This window comes from Pristiophorus japonicus, chromosome 2, assembly GCF_044704955.1.
Source record: "Pristiophorus japonicus isolate sPriJap1 chromosome 2, sPriJap1.hap1, whole genome shotgun sequence".
In the NCBI taxonomy this organism is placed as follows: Eukaryota; Metazoa; Chordata; class Chondrichthyes; family Pristiophoridae; genus Pristiophorus; species Pristiophorus japonicus.
This window is the reverse complement of record NC_091978.1, coordinates 237,324,146-237,338,062: the sequence shown is the minus strand read 5'-3', so window position 1 is coordinate 237,338,062 and position 13,917 is coordinate 237,324,146. Positions and strand designations below refer to the sequence as shown.

Here is a 13,917-nt window from a genome sequence, read left to right as displayed (position 1 = left end):
AAAAGGACTTGGTGGGCCAAGAATAGGATTCAGCAATTGGGGATTGCCGGACCACACCAACGATACAGACAAGCACATAAAGTACAAGTAGGACAGGACTTCAGGCAGATGGAAACAGGTACAAAAGCAAAATGCTGCGGATGCTGGAATCTGGAATAAAACAGAAAATACAGGAAATTTCAGTGGGTCAGGCAGGATCTGTGGAGAGGAAGCAGAGTTAACGCTTCAGGTCGATGACACATCGTCAGAACTGGAGTGTGTTCAGAAAGAATGGATTCTTAACAAGCACTGAAAAGGGGAGGGGAAGAATGAACAAAAAGGAAGGTCTGTGATAGGTTGGAAGACAGGAGAGATTAGAGAGACAAAAGGGATGATGGCCCAAATTCAAATGATAGTGCCAGGAGTGAGAAAAATATTAGTCAAGATAGGGTGTGAATGGCGGTATAATGACTGCTGGCATTAGAAACAAGGAGAAAAAAAGAAAGAGGTTCGGGGGCAAAGGGAGCCAAAGATTGGCAGTGGCTACGCTCTGAAATTGTTAAATTCAATGTTGAGTCCAAAAGGCTGTAAAGTGCCTAAACGAAAGATAAGATGCTGTTACTCGAGCTCGCGTTGAGCTTCGTTGGAACAGTGTAGGAGGCCGAGGACGGAGATGTTGGAATGGGAATGGAGTAGAGAATTAAAGTGACAGGCCACCGATGGCGGAAATGACAGAGTATGATCCGCTGAACGTGGAGGCTGGTGGGGTGAAAGGTGAGGACAAGGGCAACCCTGTCGTGGTTCTGAGAGGGAGGGGAAGGGGCAAGAGCAGAGGTGCAGGAAATAGAACGAACACGGTCGAGGGCCATGTTAACCATGGCGGAGGGGAAGCCTCTGTTGAGGAAAAATGAAGACATGTCAGAGGCACTAGTGTGAAAGGTGGCGTCATCAAAGCAGATGCGATGGAGACGGAGAAACTGGGAGAATGGAATGGAGTCCTTACAGGATGTGGGGTGGGAGGAAGTGTAGTCCAGGTAGCTGTGGGAGTTAGTGGGCTTATAGTGGATACTGGTTGAAAGCCTATCCCCAGAGACAGAGATGGACCATGTGAAGGTGAGGGAAGGGTGGAAATTGGATGCAACAATTGTTATGTTGATTGAGGGATAAATATTGGCCAGGGCACCGGGGATAACTCCCCTGCACTTCTTCGAAATAGTGCCATGGGATCTTTTACGTTCACCTGAGAGAGCAGACGGGGTCTCGGTTTAATATTTCATCTAAAAGATGGCATCTCCCTCAGTACTGCACTGGAGTGTCAGCCGATATTTATGTGCTCAAGGAGTGGGACTTGAATCCACAACCTTCTGACTCAGAGGCGAGTGTGCTATCTATTGAGCCACAGCTGAATGGAAATATCCCCTAAAATACATGTATACATGAAATAAATAAATACATTATATATTTAAAATTTATTAAAATACCATTTAATTAAATATTTAGAACAAAAATTAAATTTTTTGAAAAATAAATTTAAATGTTTTAAAGGGGATAAAAATAAGCTTACCTTATTATACAGGTTTTTTAATGTTTAAATAATTGAATAAAAAAATAGCCCAACCTTCCGCCCGGGGATGTGTGGATCTGTCAAAAAGATTCTTGACAGATCGCAAGTTCCGGGTTTTCGTGCATGCGTTTCATGTGCGAAAACCTAGCACTTGCGTGGCCCTTACAAACATGTACGGGCAATTACGGGCCATTATGTTTCGAGTGACTTGACTGATTCAGTTTTTGCTTTTATTTTTATTCTTATACTTCAATGGTACTTTCCTAACAGCTCAAATTCAGAGTTATGATTTGTTCAGTTTATGAATATTACATTTCAGCCAATCAGATGAAAATGCAACAGGAATTTTTCTCGGCTGAAAATGTGAACTAGACGTACCATTTTTATACAAAGCAGGGAATAGGTTTTTAAAATATTGTACTTAATAATTTCAGTCATCCAACTATGTTTATTTTCATGCAGATTTTTTTGCCGAATATAAAAGTATTTTGATTTTGAAATATGGCTGATTTCACATAAATAAATACCTAAAAAATAACAAATTCATATCAACATCCTGGTACACAATGACAACTATCAAGTCCCAGATTTGGCTCATGCACAGCAATAATGGTACAATCAAGTCCTATAATATAGAAGTTGGATGACACAAAACTTTTTTGTTTGTTCTGCCAATTGCATCCACTGCAATATAAAACATGAGAAACTGGATCAAATCCAACCCCAACAAATGGCATGATGGTCCATCTGCAATGACAATTAAATGCCTTATATAAAGTGAGCTCAGGAAGCTTTAATGTAGTTTCAGCAGACATCAGAAAAATCAGAAATCATAAACTATTGGTATTAACTGGCATCAACAAATTTCAGTTGAAAATAGATATATAAGCAGTATAGCATGCTTTCCAGTTTTAATCATAAGAATTTTTATGTTCAGTTTATTCTTTTCTCCAAATGGGATGAACTTGTAGAAGTAAATACATGGGGCCCAAGTTTCCACATGATTTGCGCCTGATTTTTAGGAGCAACTGGTGGAGAACGGACTATCTTCGAAATCGCAATTCTCCACATTTTTTTTTCTGCAGTTCTAGTCAGGTAGAACAGTTCCACTTTGGAACAGAATTTTTTCTTCAAAAGGGGGCATGTCCGGCCACTGACGCCTGATTTGAAAGTTCCCACAGTGAAAACGTACTCCAAACTAAGTTAGAATGGAGCAAGTGAAGATTTTTGTAGAACTGAAAAAAACCTGTTCTACACATTAAAAAATCAGGCGCAGGTTACAAATTAGGCGTCCAGAACGAGGTGGGGAGGGGAGGCGGGGGGGGGAAGGGAAGTCATTAAATTCTACACTAAATCCTTATTTATACTTCTACAAATATTATACAAATAAATCCAACCTGAATAAACATTTATAAGCAAAGAAAAGATTAAATAAACCATCTTCCTATCTGTGTGAAAGTGCTTCAGGCACGGAGAATGCTGCAGTCAGCCTGAGGCGCCCGTTCTTTCCCGCGGGGGGGGGGGGTAGGAGGCGCCCGTTCTTTCCCGCGGGGGGGGGGGGGTAGGAGGCGCCCGTTCTTTCCCGCGGGGGGGGGGGGGGTAGGAGGCGCCCGTTCTTTCCCGCGGGGGGGGGGGGTGTAGGAGGCGCCCGTTCTTTCCCGCGGGGGGGGGGGTAGGAGGCGCCCGTTCTTTCCCGCTGGGTGGTGGGGGGGGGGGAGGCGCCCGTTCTTTCCCGCGGGGGGGGAGGCGCCCGTTCTTTCCCGCGGGGGGGGGGGAGAGGCGCCCGTTCTTCCCGCGCGGGGGGGGGGGGGGGGGAGGAGACAGTGAGAAGGCTGCAAGTGCTGATGTGCTGATGGCAATGTGCTTTTATTAAAAAAATGTTCAAAAATTAAACAGCTACAAAGAACTACAAAAATGGCCGAGTGCCAATGTTTTTTTCACACTGCGCGTGCGTGAACGCTCCACCACGCACGCGCAGCGTTGCTGGCAGGAAAAAAACTAATTTAAATAGTACCCGCCCCCTCCCACTTACAAAATCGCCGCGAGTGTAGGCTCCGCCCCCCTGGGCGCCGTGCCAAACAGACAAGGAGCTGCACAACGCTCCAGAATCGCGATTTTTTTTTTTAGGCGCCGTTTTAGGCGCAAAAAACGGGCGCCCCATTGTGTGGAAACTTGGGCCCATTATGTATAACTTTTTGGCCTGCATGCAATTAACATCAGAGTCAGCAAACTCCCTTTCTATTGTCAACTACAAAGTATTTCATAATTAACATTTGTAAAATTGTTCTTTTTTTATTGCATTGACTCCATTTCTCTCTCTGGCCAAGCACCTTGGGATTAAATTTCCACAGGTGTCCTCCCAATTGCCTGCTATAACTTCAGTGGAAGATCCAGGGAAACCACAGAGATATGCGGCTTTGCCAGTGTTTCTGCAGATCTGCTACTGAAGTTACATCAGACAGTTGTCAGAACCCCTGTGGAAATTCAACCTCCTTATCTTTCCAGACCACCAGAGTCAAGATATGCCCTAGCTGAAAATGGATACATACTTGGTAGAACAAGAATATTATGCTATAAAACTGTAATGCTGAATATTGTGAAATTATAAACCTGATCAATACTGTAACACAAACAATTATATCAATAATGCAGATTGTGTTCAGTATCTTATAGTACAATTAATTGGATTGTAGTTTTTGGTCAATATAAGATAGGATTAGCATGGAAATTATTTTAACTGCAAATACATAAATATTTTTAGTGTTTACATTAAAATGGTTTTCCTGGTTTTGAAAACCTAAACCATCAAAATATTTTTTATAAGTTTGAAATATAGGAAAGTGTCAACTTGGTTTCCAAAGGTCTAAGTTGGCAAAGATCTTTGACCTTTTTACTTCAAATGAATTTTTAAATGGAGAATTGCAGCACATGGGAAGACTTGTAAGAATTGATGAACATTCACTTAAATTTCAGGATGTAATCACATTTTCAATCAAAGTTTACTGAATCTTACCAAACAATAAATTAATGCCTCTATACTCCTTGAAGAATGATGTCTTTAGGTCTTGATGCCTTTACATCTATTAGTGTTTTTATTTTTTTTTAACGAGCCAATTGAAATAGTTTACTATAACCGTTATGTTCGGTATATTTATTTCTCATGTACCATTGTGCAATTCATACAGTACCAAAAGTATTTAAAATTTTGAAAACAGCAGATTCCATTTATGATATATTTCAGGAACTATACACATAAAAATACAAATACTTATATAATATAGTTAATTTTCTATTGAACCGTTCATCAATATAAACAGATCAACTTGAATTATACCGGTCCACTACTATTGCTTTGAGAATGAATACTGGAAGGGAAATTTGGGATTCCACCCAATGGTTGCAATAAAAAACATTATTACACACTGAACCTTTCTTCTGGGTCGCACATAAAATAAACCAATGATGTTTAAATTATCCTGTATACCTCTAATCTGCACAATCAACTTGTTGACTGACATTAGTCTCAATTCTTCAGAAAATTAGCTTCTGAACAAAAAAATGTAAGTAATGTAACTGTGGTACATGATTCAACCTGACCAAATTCCTACAAATGTAAAGCCGTTTTTCATTTTACAATAGTCACCCTAAAGACATATTATACTTGATGCTGAGTTTACTTAAATCTTTATTCCCCTGCAAAGTGCTAAAGTTACTTATCCTGGGTAAAACTTCTATGGGAGTCTCCCTATTTCCTGCCCTAACTTTAGCTGAAATCCCACAGAAACAGCGTCAATAACCTTTAAAGCCATTTTTCTGAAGTTTCTGTCGATCCTCTTCCAAAGTTACAGCAAGAGATGGAGAGAAACATACAGAAATTCCATCCCTGTATATCTATCATCAGGTGCGTTGATTTAAGCTGACACAAGTAGCACTTAGTTTGTGGAACTCTCAGCTCAGCATCAGAAGGCTGAAATTTAAGATCCACTACATGACTGGAGGTCATGATGTGTTGATATCACAGTGCTGTACTGAGGAAGAGCTGCATTACTGGAAGCTCCATCCTTTGGATGAAATTTTGAACCAAGGCACTGTGCCTAAGATTGCCAACTCTGGTTGGAGGCATTCCTGGAAGTTTGACACGTGACATCTGATCTGCAAATGTTATTGCATTAATTATCTAACGTTGGGTCCCCTGTAGTTGAGTATCTTTGCTTGTGGTTTCACGCCAGCAGCTGTTGTACGAGAAGTTGTATTAACCAGGAGGTCACCCATGAGCAGGCAATGTGGAAGAACGAGGGCAGGGAAGAGGGGGAAACCAAAGGTAGAAGAGGGATTCGCAGGGGGGAAAACCAGAGGTGGGAGGAACTTTGATTCCACCAGTAACTAATAGTAACTCACAAAAATTGCACCGATAACTAATAGTAATACTAGTAACACTTGAATTCACCTCATAACAAATAGTAATACAATAACTCACTGATTGTCTCTATGTAACTGGTAGTAACAGATGTAGAGGTCCATGAGGTGAGCCCTAAAGGTAGCACCTCATGCTAAACAACCACACCCAGAAGGGTGGTTTTAGTCCTAATTTCTCAGCCAGCTCTCACGAGTGGCTCCAAGTGCCACACTCCAGGAACTTGCCTCAGTTGTCATGTTAAACCTAATGAGAATAGTCGAAGAGTAATGGTCGAATTCAAGACCTCTGAAAAAGAAAATCAGCCCCATCGTCGCTGCTGTGCGGACAGACAGGAATTTAGTGGTAGTAGTAGCAGCAATTGGTGTAATATCCTACCTATAACCCACCAGTCACCCTGTAACTATAGCCAGAACCCCCCTGCACTGCACAGGGTACGGTCAGGCTCTCCAGTCGATGCCACTTTTAACAGACCCCATCTCCTTGGACTCTGGTTTGGACTCAGGTTGTGTGAAGGTGACAACTCTGAACTGTGATCCTCAATCACAACTGATCTGCATTTGGACTTCAAAAGTGAAACCCAAACAGCACAGACCTACCTGAACCAAATTGAAAAATTATACAGAGGACAGTAGGCTCAGTGCTTGCGGCATCTTTCACAGGGCACATTGTCCTAGGCCCCTCCCTGGGTTTGGGCACAATAAAGGAGAGTTTTCATAGAATGATAGCTATTATAGCACAGGAGGAGGCCATTCAGCTGCTGGAGCCTGTGCCAGTGCTGGCACATTTTCCTGTAACCCCATTCCCCAGATTATTTTACCTTCCTCTTTTTCAAATATTTATCCCATTCTCTTTGAAATGATGTTCCAGTCTCTGTGATGAAGCATTCAATGGTCTAATAGCCTATGTCTGCCTGTTTAGGTGTATGCTAACGATTCCATAGCACTTTTGATCAGGGAATTCTCCTAGTGTCTTGGCCAACCTTCTTCCCAACCAGCACCACAAATAAAGATGAATTGGTCATTGCTGTTTGTGGTATCTTCTGCACATAAAATGGCTAACTGTTATTTAACTGTTACATAACAGCAATTGCACTTCAAAAAGTAATTCATGTTCTTCTTGAATTGAGACATTTCTGAGGCGTAATAAAACTCTATGAAATGCAAGTAATTTTTCTTTTTACTCACTGCATTTTATAAAACGTTATCAAAGTATCGTTTAAAAAAAACAAGCATCGTAAGGGAGGTATACATCATAAAAAGATTTTATTAATAATAGTGCTGGTCTCAGAGATAAGGACCATGTTGGAGGGAATTAGGCTTCCACCTGAATTGGCGGCATCAGTGCTGTCCACCCAAATGCCACTGGTTAGCTGCGGGCAACAAACGGTGGCCACATCCTAACTCACACCAAGTCCCGCTTACCCATCATCCCTGTGCTCGCTGACCAACATTGGCAATGCCTCGATTTAAAAATTCTCATTCTGGACTCCCTCACTGGCCTTGGCCCTCCCCAACTCTGTAACCTCCTCCAGCCCGACAACCCTCTGAGATATCTGCGCTCCTTCAATTCTAGCCTCTTGCACATTTTCGATTTTCATCGCTCCACCATTGGTGGCCATGTCTTCGGCTACCTAGGCTCTAATTTCTGGAATCTCTCCATAAACCTCTCTGCCTCTCTACATCTTTCTCCTCCTTTAAGATGCTCCTTGAAACCTATCTCTTTGACCAAGCTTTTGGTCACCTATGGTAATATTTACTTATGTGGCTTGGTGTCAAACTTTTCTGATAGTAAAATGTCCCAAGACGCTTCGCAGGAGTACTATATTAAAAGGAACTATAGAAATACAAATAGTCGTCGTTGTTGCCGTCGTAGAGAAGGCAGGAAATCACCGAGCTCCCATGTTGGGTTGACCGGTAGATCGGACTGGAAGGGGTAATCATGGTGGGGAGAGGGGACCCTGAATGGGCTGGAGTTCTCCTGGTCTCATAAAAATATAAATTAAAGAATTAATTGGCTATTTTTGAGCAACCTTCGATGCTCCTTTTAAGGACCGTTGCTTAGGCTGCTCAACGTCTCAAACACATGGAGCATGAGTGGCGCATTCTCTGCCCATTTGTACCAGAAATATATAGTCGGGAACCGACAACTGATGCATATTTAGGCAGCTTTATGCCAGTTGCAGGTGGGCAGATGGTCTGTATGACGTCTGGATGCATTCTAATGGAGTTGGGTATTAGGTTTTCCGAGGAATCCATATAAAGTGCCATCTTACTGTCGATTCAGATTTTTCTAAGGCTCTTCCTTGAAGCAATTATGTTGTCAGTCACCTGTAGTGGTAGCTCCTTGATACTCAGTCTATCTCCATTAACAATTAAGTGACTAACTCACTAACTGTAGTGGAAAAAAGGGAAAACAATGAAGCTCTCCTTTTTGGAGGCGGAGAGACAGCCGCAGGATGAATCGGATAAAGTGAGCCACAGATTTTTCTTTGTATGGAACAGATAGAAAGCAACAAACCACCTCTTTCTCATGTCTCTAGCCAAAGCTTAAGCAACTCTCAACTCCCTTTGTGCTTGTGTAAGAGCCTGCAAATCTTCCTTATAAATACAATGAATCTACTTAACTTTTTCTCATGCTGATCAAGTATGCCAGAAACCTTCTAGTTGCTGAGTTGTTGACGCCATGTTATGTCTCCTGTATTAAGGCCAGACTCTAAAGCATCAGGGACGTCTCTCTTTTTTGCTTGATTGTTTCTCCGCTGTAATACTATTTGTTCACAAGAGGATATAACTGGTAGGGCCAAGTGGGCATAGAAAATAACACAAGGTTCCCAGATTGTTTTTAATTCAATCTGTTGATTATCACAATTATTGTTGATAGACTTGTGTGTTCTGCCTTACAGATTTGATCCCAATTCAATAGAAGTTCTGAGCGTCACAGATGATAGTTGCTGTTGTAATGAGACACCTACAAAGACTTTAGCTCTGCACTCTCAACAACTGTGAATTTTCTGCCAAGGCAGACTCCTCTCATCACTTTAGAAGTATGACAACATCTGGAACACCAATATGCCAACAGATTCAATATAAGGTTCAAGACTCTAATATTTGGCTGCAACACCATGCTCAAAATACATAAGTCACTGCAGACAGAATTCATGGTTTTCCCAAATAGTCAGGAAATGCGTTCCATGCAAACATATTTTGTTTGCCACAAGAGCAGACATCATTTAACTATTGGGCACTATATGGTGTAAATTGGGTCTCCGCCAATACTTATAGCGGCAGAACGGAAGAAGCTCCGAGGAAATTCTTTGTCCTCGTCTTGTGTGATTAGCTGCTATTTTTGATTTTGAAAATTCCATTTTTAGTTTTAGGAATTTAAACAGAGAATACTGGAAATATGCAGCAAGTCAGTCAGCATCTGTAAAGAGAAAAGACAGGTTATGATGGTTTTGGTGTAGCCCTTCACCAGAATCTGAAGAGTACACATGCAAAATCTCAAAACCTATTTTTCTCTTTACAGATGCTGACCGACCTTTTACACGTATCCAGAATGTTCTCTTTACATTCCAAATTCCCTGCATTTGAAGTTTTTTCCCTTTTATTTCATATTTCTGACTTCCTTTCTTCCTGGTTAAACTTTAAAAAGGTGCAGGGTTATATTTACTTATGACGCCAGACTACCAACACCATCAAAACCTTTCCCAACCCGCCCACTGCACCGCACCCGAGAACTCATCAGAACCAGGGACAGCCTCCGGTCTCTCCTCAGTGCTGATTGGGCAGACTCATCAACCTGCAGCTTACTATACACCAGCACTACAGCACTACGAGCTTCTTAATGCAATTATCCATTGTCAATAAAATAACGTTCCACCACAACATGAGGAGTAATGGCTTATTACTGGGAGTGCACTGGGAGCGCACTGGGAGCGCGTGATCGTTGCAGTCGTAGTTGGGATTTGGAGTCGGGTCAGGGAATAATCAGCTGTCAGAATCATATGGAATAAATCCCAGTCCCAATCTGTTCCACAGCCAGGTCCAGCCCAAGGACCGTAGATTTGATACAAGGTCAACATTAAAAGAACTGTACACTGCACCTTCCCTGTAGCTTTTTGTTGTAATTTCTCCCCTTTGTACTGGTTTGAGAAGTTGCAAAGGTGTCTGAATGAAAGACAATGAAATTAAACGTGAATGATATATACCTATACCAGTCACATCATTTTCAGTGCAACCAAAGACATAAAAATAGTGCAACTTTAAAAGAGGAAAGAGAAAAGTATTTTAAAAAAACCATTAACATCCTATTGAGCTGCATCACAATGGTGATAAAACATGCTTTTTTCATAAAAATGTGAATCAGGAAAAAAAAGATTTTTATTCTTGTACCCAGTTATCTCATTAATGAAAAATGTGTCAGGCAGACAACTAACTCTCACTTCAAACCATGACAAAAGCAAGGTTCATGATCAAAATAAGGTGCCAAGCCATTAAAGGAATGCAGCAACCTAACTTCTACGCTCAGTTTCATTTCTAGTATTATAGCTGCAGTATATGGTAGTAAAAGCTGAGAATTCATTCACACCTGGTAATGAATGGCTCTACTACAACTCTTCTACATAGAGGGCAAACTTCCTTGGCTGTTGTGCTGCTGTAACTCTGGTGGAGGTACAACTCAGAAAATGGCCTAGACCCTGATACACTGGGACCCAACCTAAATTGGGATTTCCTGCTTGAGCTTGTCTGCTTCTTATAAGGCCAGTGATGTAGAGGCTGATGGAAACTCCCTACGCTGGGAGCTCCAGCTTCCCTGAGTGAGAAGGGGTCTGGTGTAAGACAAGAGGTTAGTATACTCAATGATATGAAGTGTACCAGCATCACAAAGGGCAGAAGTTGGCTCTAGAAGATAGGGATTTAAAAATAATTTTTTAAAAAATCAGCCCCTTGTGTAAAGGAGGACTTTCATGGGGTCTTTAGAAGGGGTCTGGTATACAAGAACATAAGAAATAGGAACAGGAGTAGGCCATTCAGCCCTCGAGCCTGCTCCGCCATTCAATAAGATCATGGCGGACTTGATCATGGCCTCAACTCCATTTTCCTGCCTGTTCTCCATAACCTTTGACTCCCCTGTAGTTCCAAAATCTGTCTATCTCTGCCTTGAATATATTCAATGACCCAGCCTCCACAGCTCTCAGGGATAGAGAATTCCAAAGATTCACGACCCTCAGAGAAGAAATTCCTCCTCATCTTCATCTTAAATGGGCAACTCCTTATTCTGAAACTATGCCCCCTAGTTCTAGATTCCCCCATGAGGGGAAACATCCTCTCAGCATCTACCCTGTCAAGCCCCCTCAGAATCCTATATGTTTCAATAAGATCACCTCTCATAAGATAAGAATAAGATAAACTCCAATGAGTATAGGCCCAACCTGCTCAACCTTTCTTCATATGACAACCCCTTCATCTCAGGGATCAACCTCATGAACCTTTTCTGAACTGCCTCCAATGTAAATATATCCCTCCTTAAATAAGGAGATCAAAATTGTAGGCAGTAATCTAGGTGTGGTCTCACCAACGCCCCGTACAATTGTAGCAAAACTTCCTAACTTTTATACTCCATTCCCCTTGCAATAAAATCCAACATTCCATTTACTTCCTAATTACTTGCTGTACATGCATGCTAACTTTTTCTGGTTCATGTACGAGAACACCCAGATCCCTCTGTAACGCAGCATTCTGTAGTCTCTCTCTATTTAAATAATATTTTGTTTTTCTATTCTTCCTACCAAAGTGGATAACCTCACATTTTCCCACATTTTACTCCATCAGCAACTCTCAGGATGGTGGCCAGAGGCCAGAGACTTTGTCTTCTGGATTCATCGAGATGCTTCTGTAGTGGCGTGAGTGCCTGTTGGCCCCATGCACGAGATGTCCTACTGGCTGTGAAAACTCGAGCAGGGTTTGGCACTATAGGGCAACTGTGGCTACTGACAGGATAACAGCCCATGTATTTTCAGAGCCCTATTCTATAAGCCAGGTTTGTGGCAGACTGGAAAATTATTCCCAAATTTCCAATTATACGGTCCCAGAAATATGTAGTCAGCACTTTTAAATAATTTGTTCCTATAGAATTTGTGTACACTTCCTGTGCAATCCACACTCTTTGTAAGTTAGGAACATAAGAAATAGGAACACTATCTCCATATCCCTTAATATCTAAAAATCTATCGATCCAAGTCTTGAATATACTCAACGAGTGAGCCTCCACAGCCATCTGTGGTAGAAAATGCCAAAGATTCACCACCCTCTGAGTGAGGAAATTTCTCTTCATCTCAGTCCTAAATGGCTGACTGCTTACGCCGAGACCCCTGGTTCTGGACTCCCCAGCCAGGGGAAACATCCTCCCTGCATCTACCCTGTCAAACCCTATAAGAATTTTGTATGCTTCAATGAGATCACCTCTCAATCTTCTAAACTCTAGAGAATATATACCTAGTCTATTTTTGATTTCCCTTTAATGTATATTGTGCATTATCAGTGTTGTTAGCAGCAAAAGAACAAAGATTTGTGACTGGTGGTCTGGCATTTTATAAAAGAGGTACAGCAGGGTACAGAAGGAGTTATGGTAACTAGGGAAATGGATGAAGATGTAGCCATGACTTAAAAAGGCAGTCCATAAAGTCCAACAGTCTAGGAGAGTAAAAGAGGGAGCGACACAACCCAGGTTTGGGGCAAATGTGTCATTTCAGTTTCAAAAGAAAGGATCTTAGGACAGGACTGACCAATACCATTCATCTGGCTCAGTTTACCAATATAATTAGTAGTGCTTTAAAAAGTACTTTTTGTAAGCAGAACATCAAAGGATAGTTATCAAACTGCTGTCAGGTGAAAAGAGGAAAGCATAGAATATAAAAATTGATCAGGGCATGAAACCCATTTCTTCCATAGACTGTACAAGCTACTCTCCATAGACTTCACCCACCCATTTGGTCTCCTGAAGGTAGAATTTGGTACACATCCTTCCTGACCCCCAAATATTAAGCATTTGTGTCTAAGATTTAACTTGGTATTTACTTAGTTTTATCAGGGTAAATAAGGAGTTAAGGACCAATTTCACCCAGAGAAGGAACTTCCGGCTCGTTTTGTTACAACAATGAGTCCAATTTTCTGAAAACAGAGGCTCATAGGAGGAAGCTAGCCATTCAATTGACTTTATATGATTTGTTCAAACATATGTTTGAATGACAGCTTCTTTGAATTTAACACAATTATTTAAATTTACAAGGACCCAGCAACTGTTTCAAAGGTTTTCATTAGGCTATCGTTTCCAAATTACTGAACTTATCCGGAATTTTCAAAGAGTTAGTTAATTAAGCCAGATAACTTCCGAGTTCACAAAAAATTTAAAAGAATCACTACACAAGAAAATTAGTTACAGTATAGTTTATCATTGAAGTTGAAAATTATTTTCTATTAAGAGGAGTTAGCTAATCTTAGCAATTACCATAAAAATGTGTAATGTTACTGCACCTATTCACACGTTCTATTACTGTTTAATAAATCTAAAACATGGCATAGTATAGTGTCATTCTGCTAACATATGAGAATAAGGAGATTCCCATGAAAGCACAGGGTACAGTAGTAGCTGAAATAATTTACAGAAGATGTTTGATCCTGGGTGGGCGACCATTTTACCTAGCTATCAAGACAAGTGAAAATAGTCTTGAGGAGTCAGGAATGAAAGGTTCACCTATGAGAGTAGTTTAAACATTGAAGTCAATAATATCTCGAGTAAAAAGGCAAAAGCACCACCCAAAAATGTAACAATTCACCCCCTTCCCACCTGTGGCTCACAAATAATATATATCCACTGCTGTATTTGGTCATCTCAGCCCACATCTATCCTCATAGCCTTCAATCCAATTCCCAATCAGATATCTATATATCTCCTTTTT

The 13,917-nt window shown here is 41.1% G+C and overlaps 1 protein-coding gene across 4 annotated transcripts in view; it reads right to left on the bottom strand.

The window, feature by feature from the left end:
* antxr2a (ANTXR cell adhesion molecule 2a) overlaps positions 1 to 13,917 on the bottom strand; it is a 372,665-nt gene that overhangs the window by 105,018 nt on the left and 253,730 nt on the right. Inside the window, exon 17 of one of the 4 annotated variants that reach the window (XM_070871069.1) lies at positions 2,226 to 2,290. The exons of the other annotated variants lie outside the window; for them this stretch is intronic. Within the exon in view, the coding sequence (XP_070727170.1) occupies positions 2,255 to 2,290 (36 nt within the window). The 3' untranslated portion in view covers positions 2,226 to 2,254. Of the gene's footprint in view, positions 1 to 2,225; positions 2,291 to 13,917 lie in introns of those variants that run through there. 4 annotated transcript variants of the gene reach the window in all.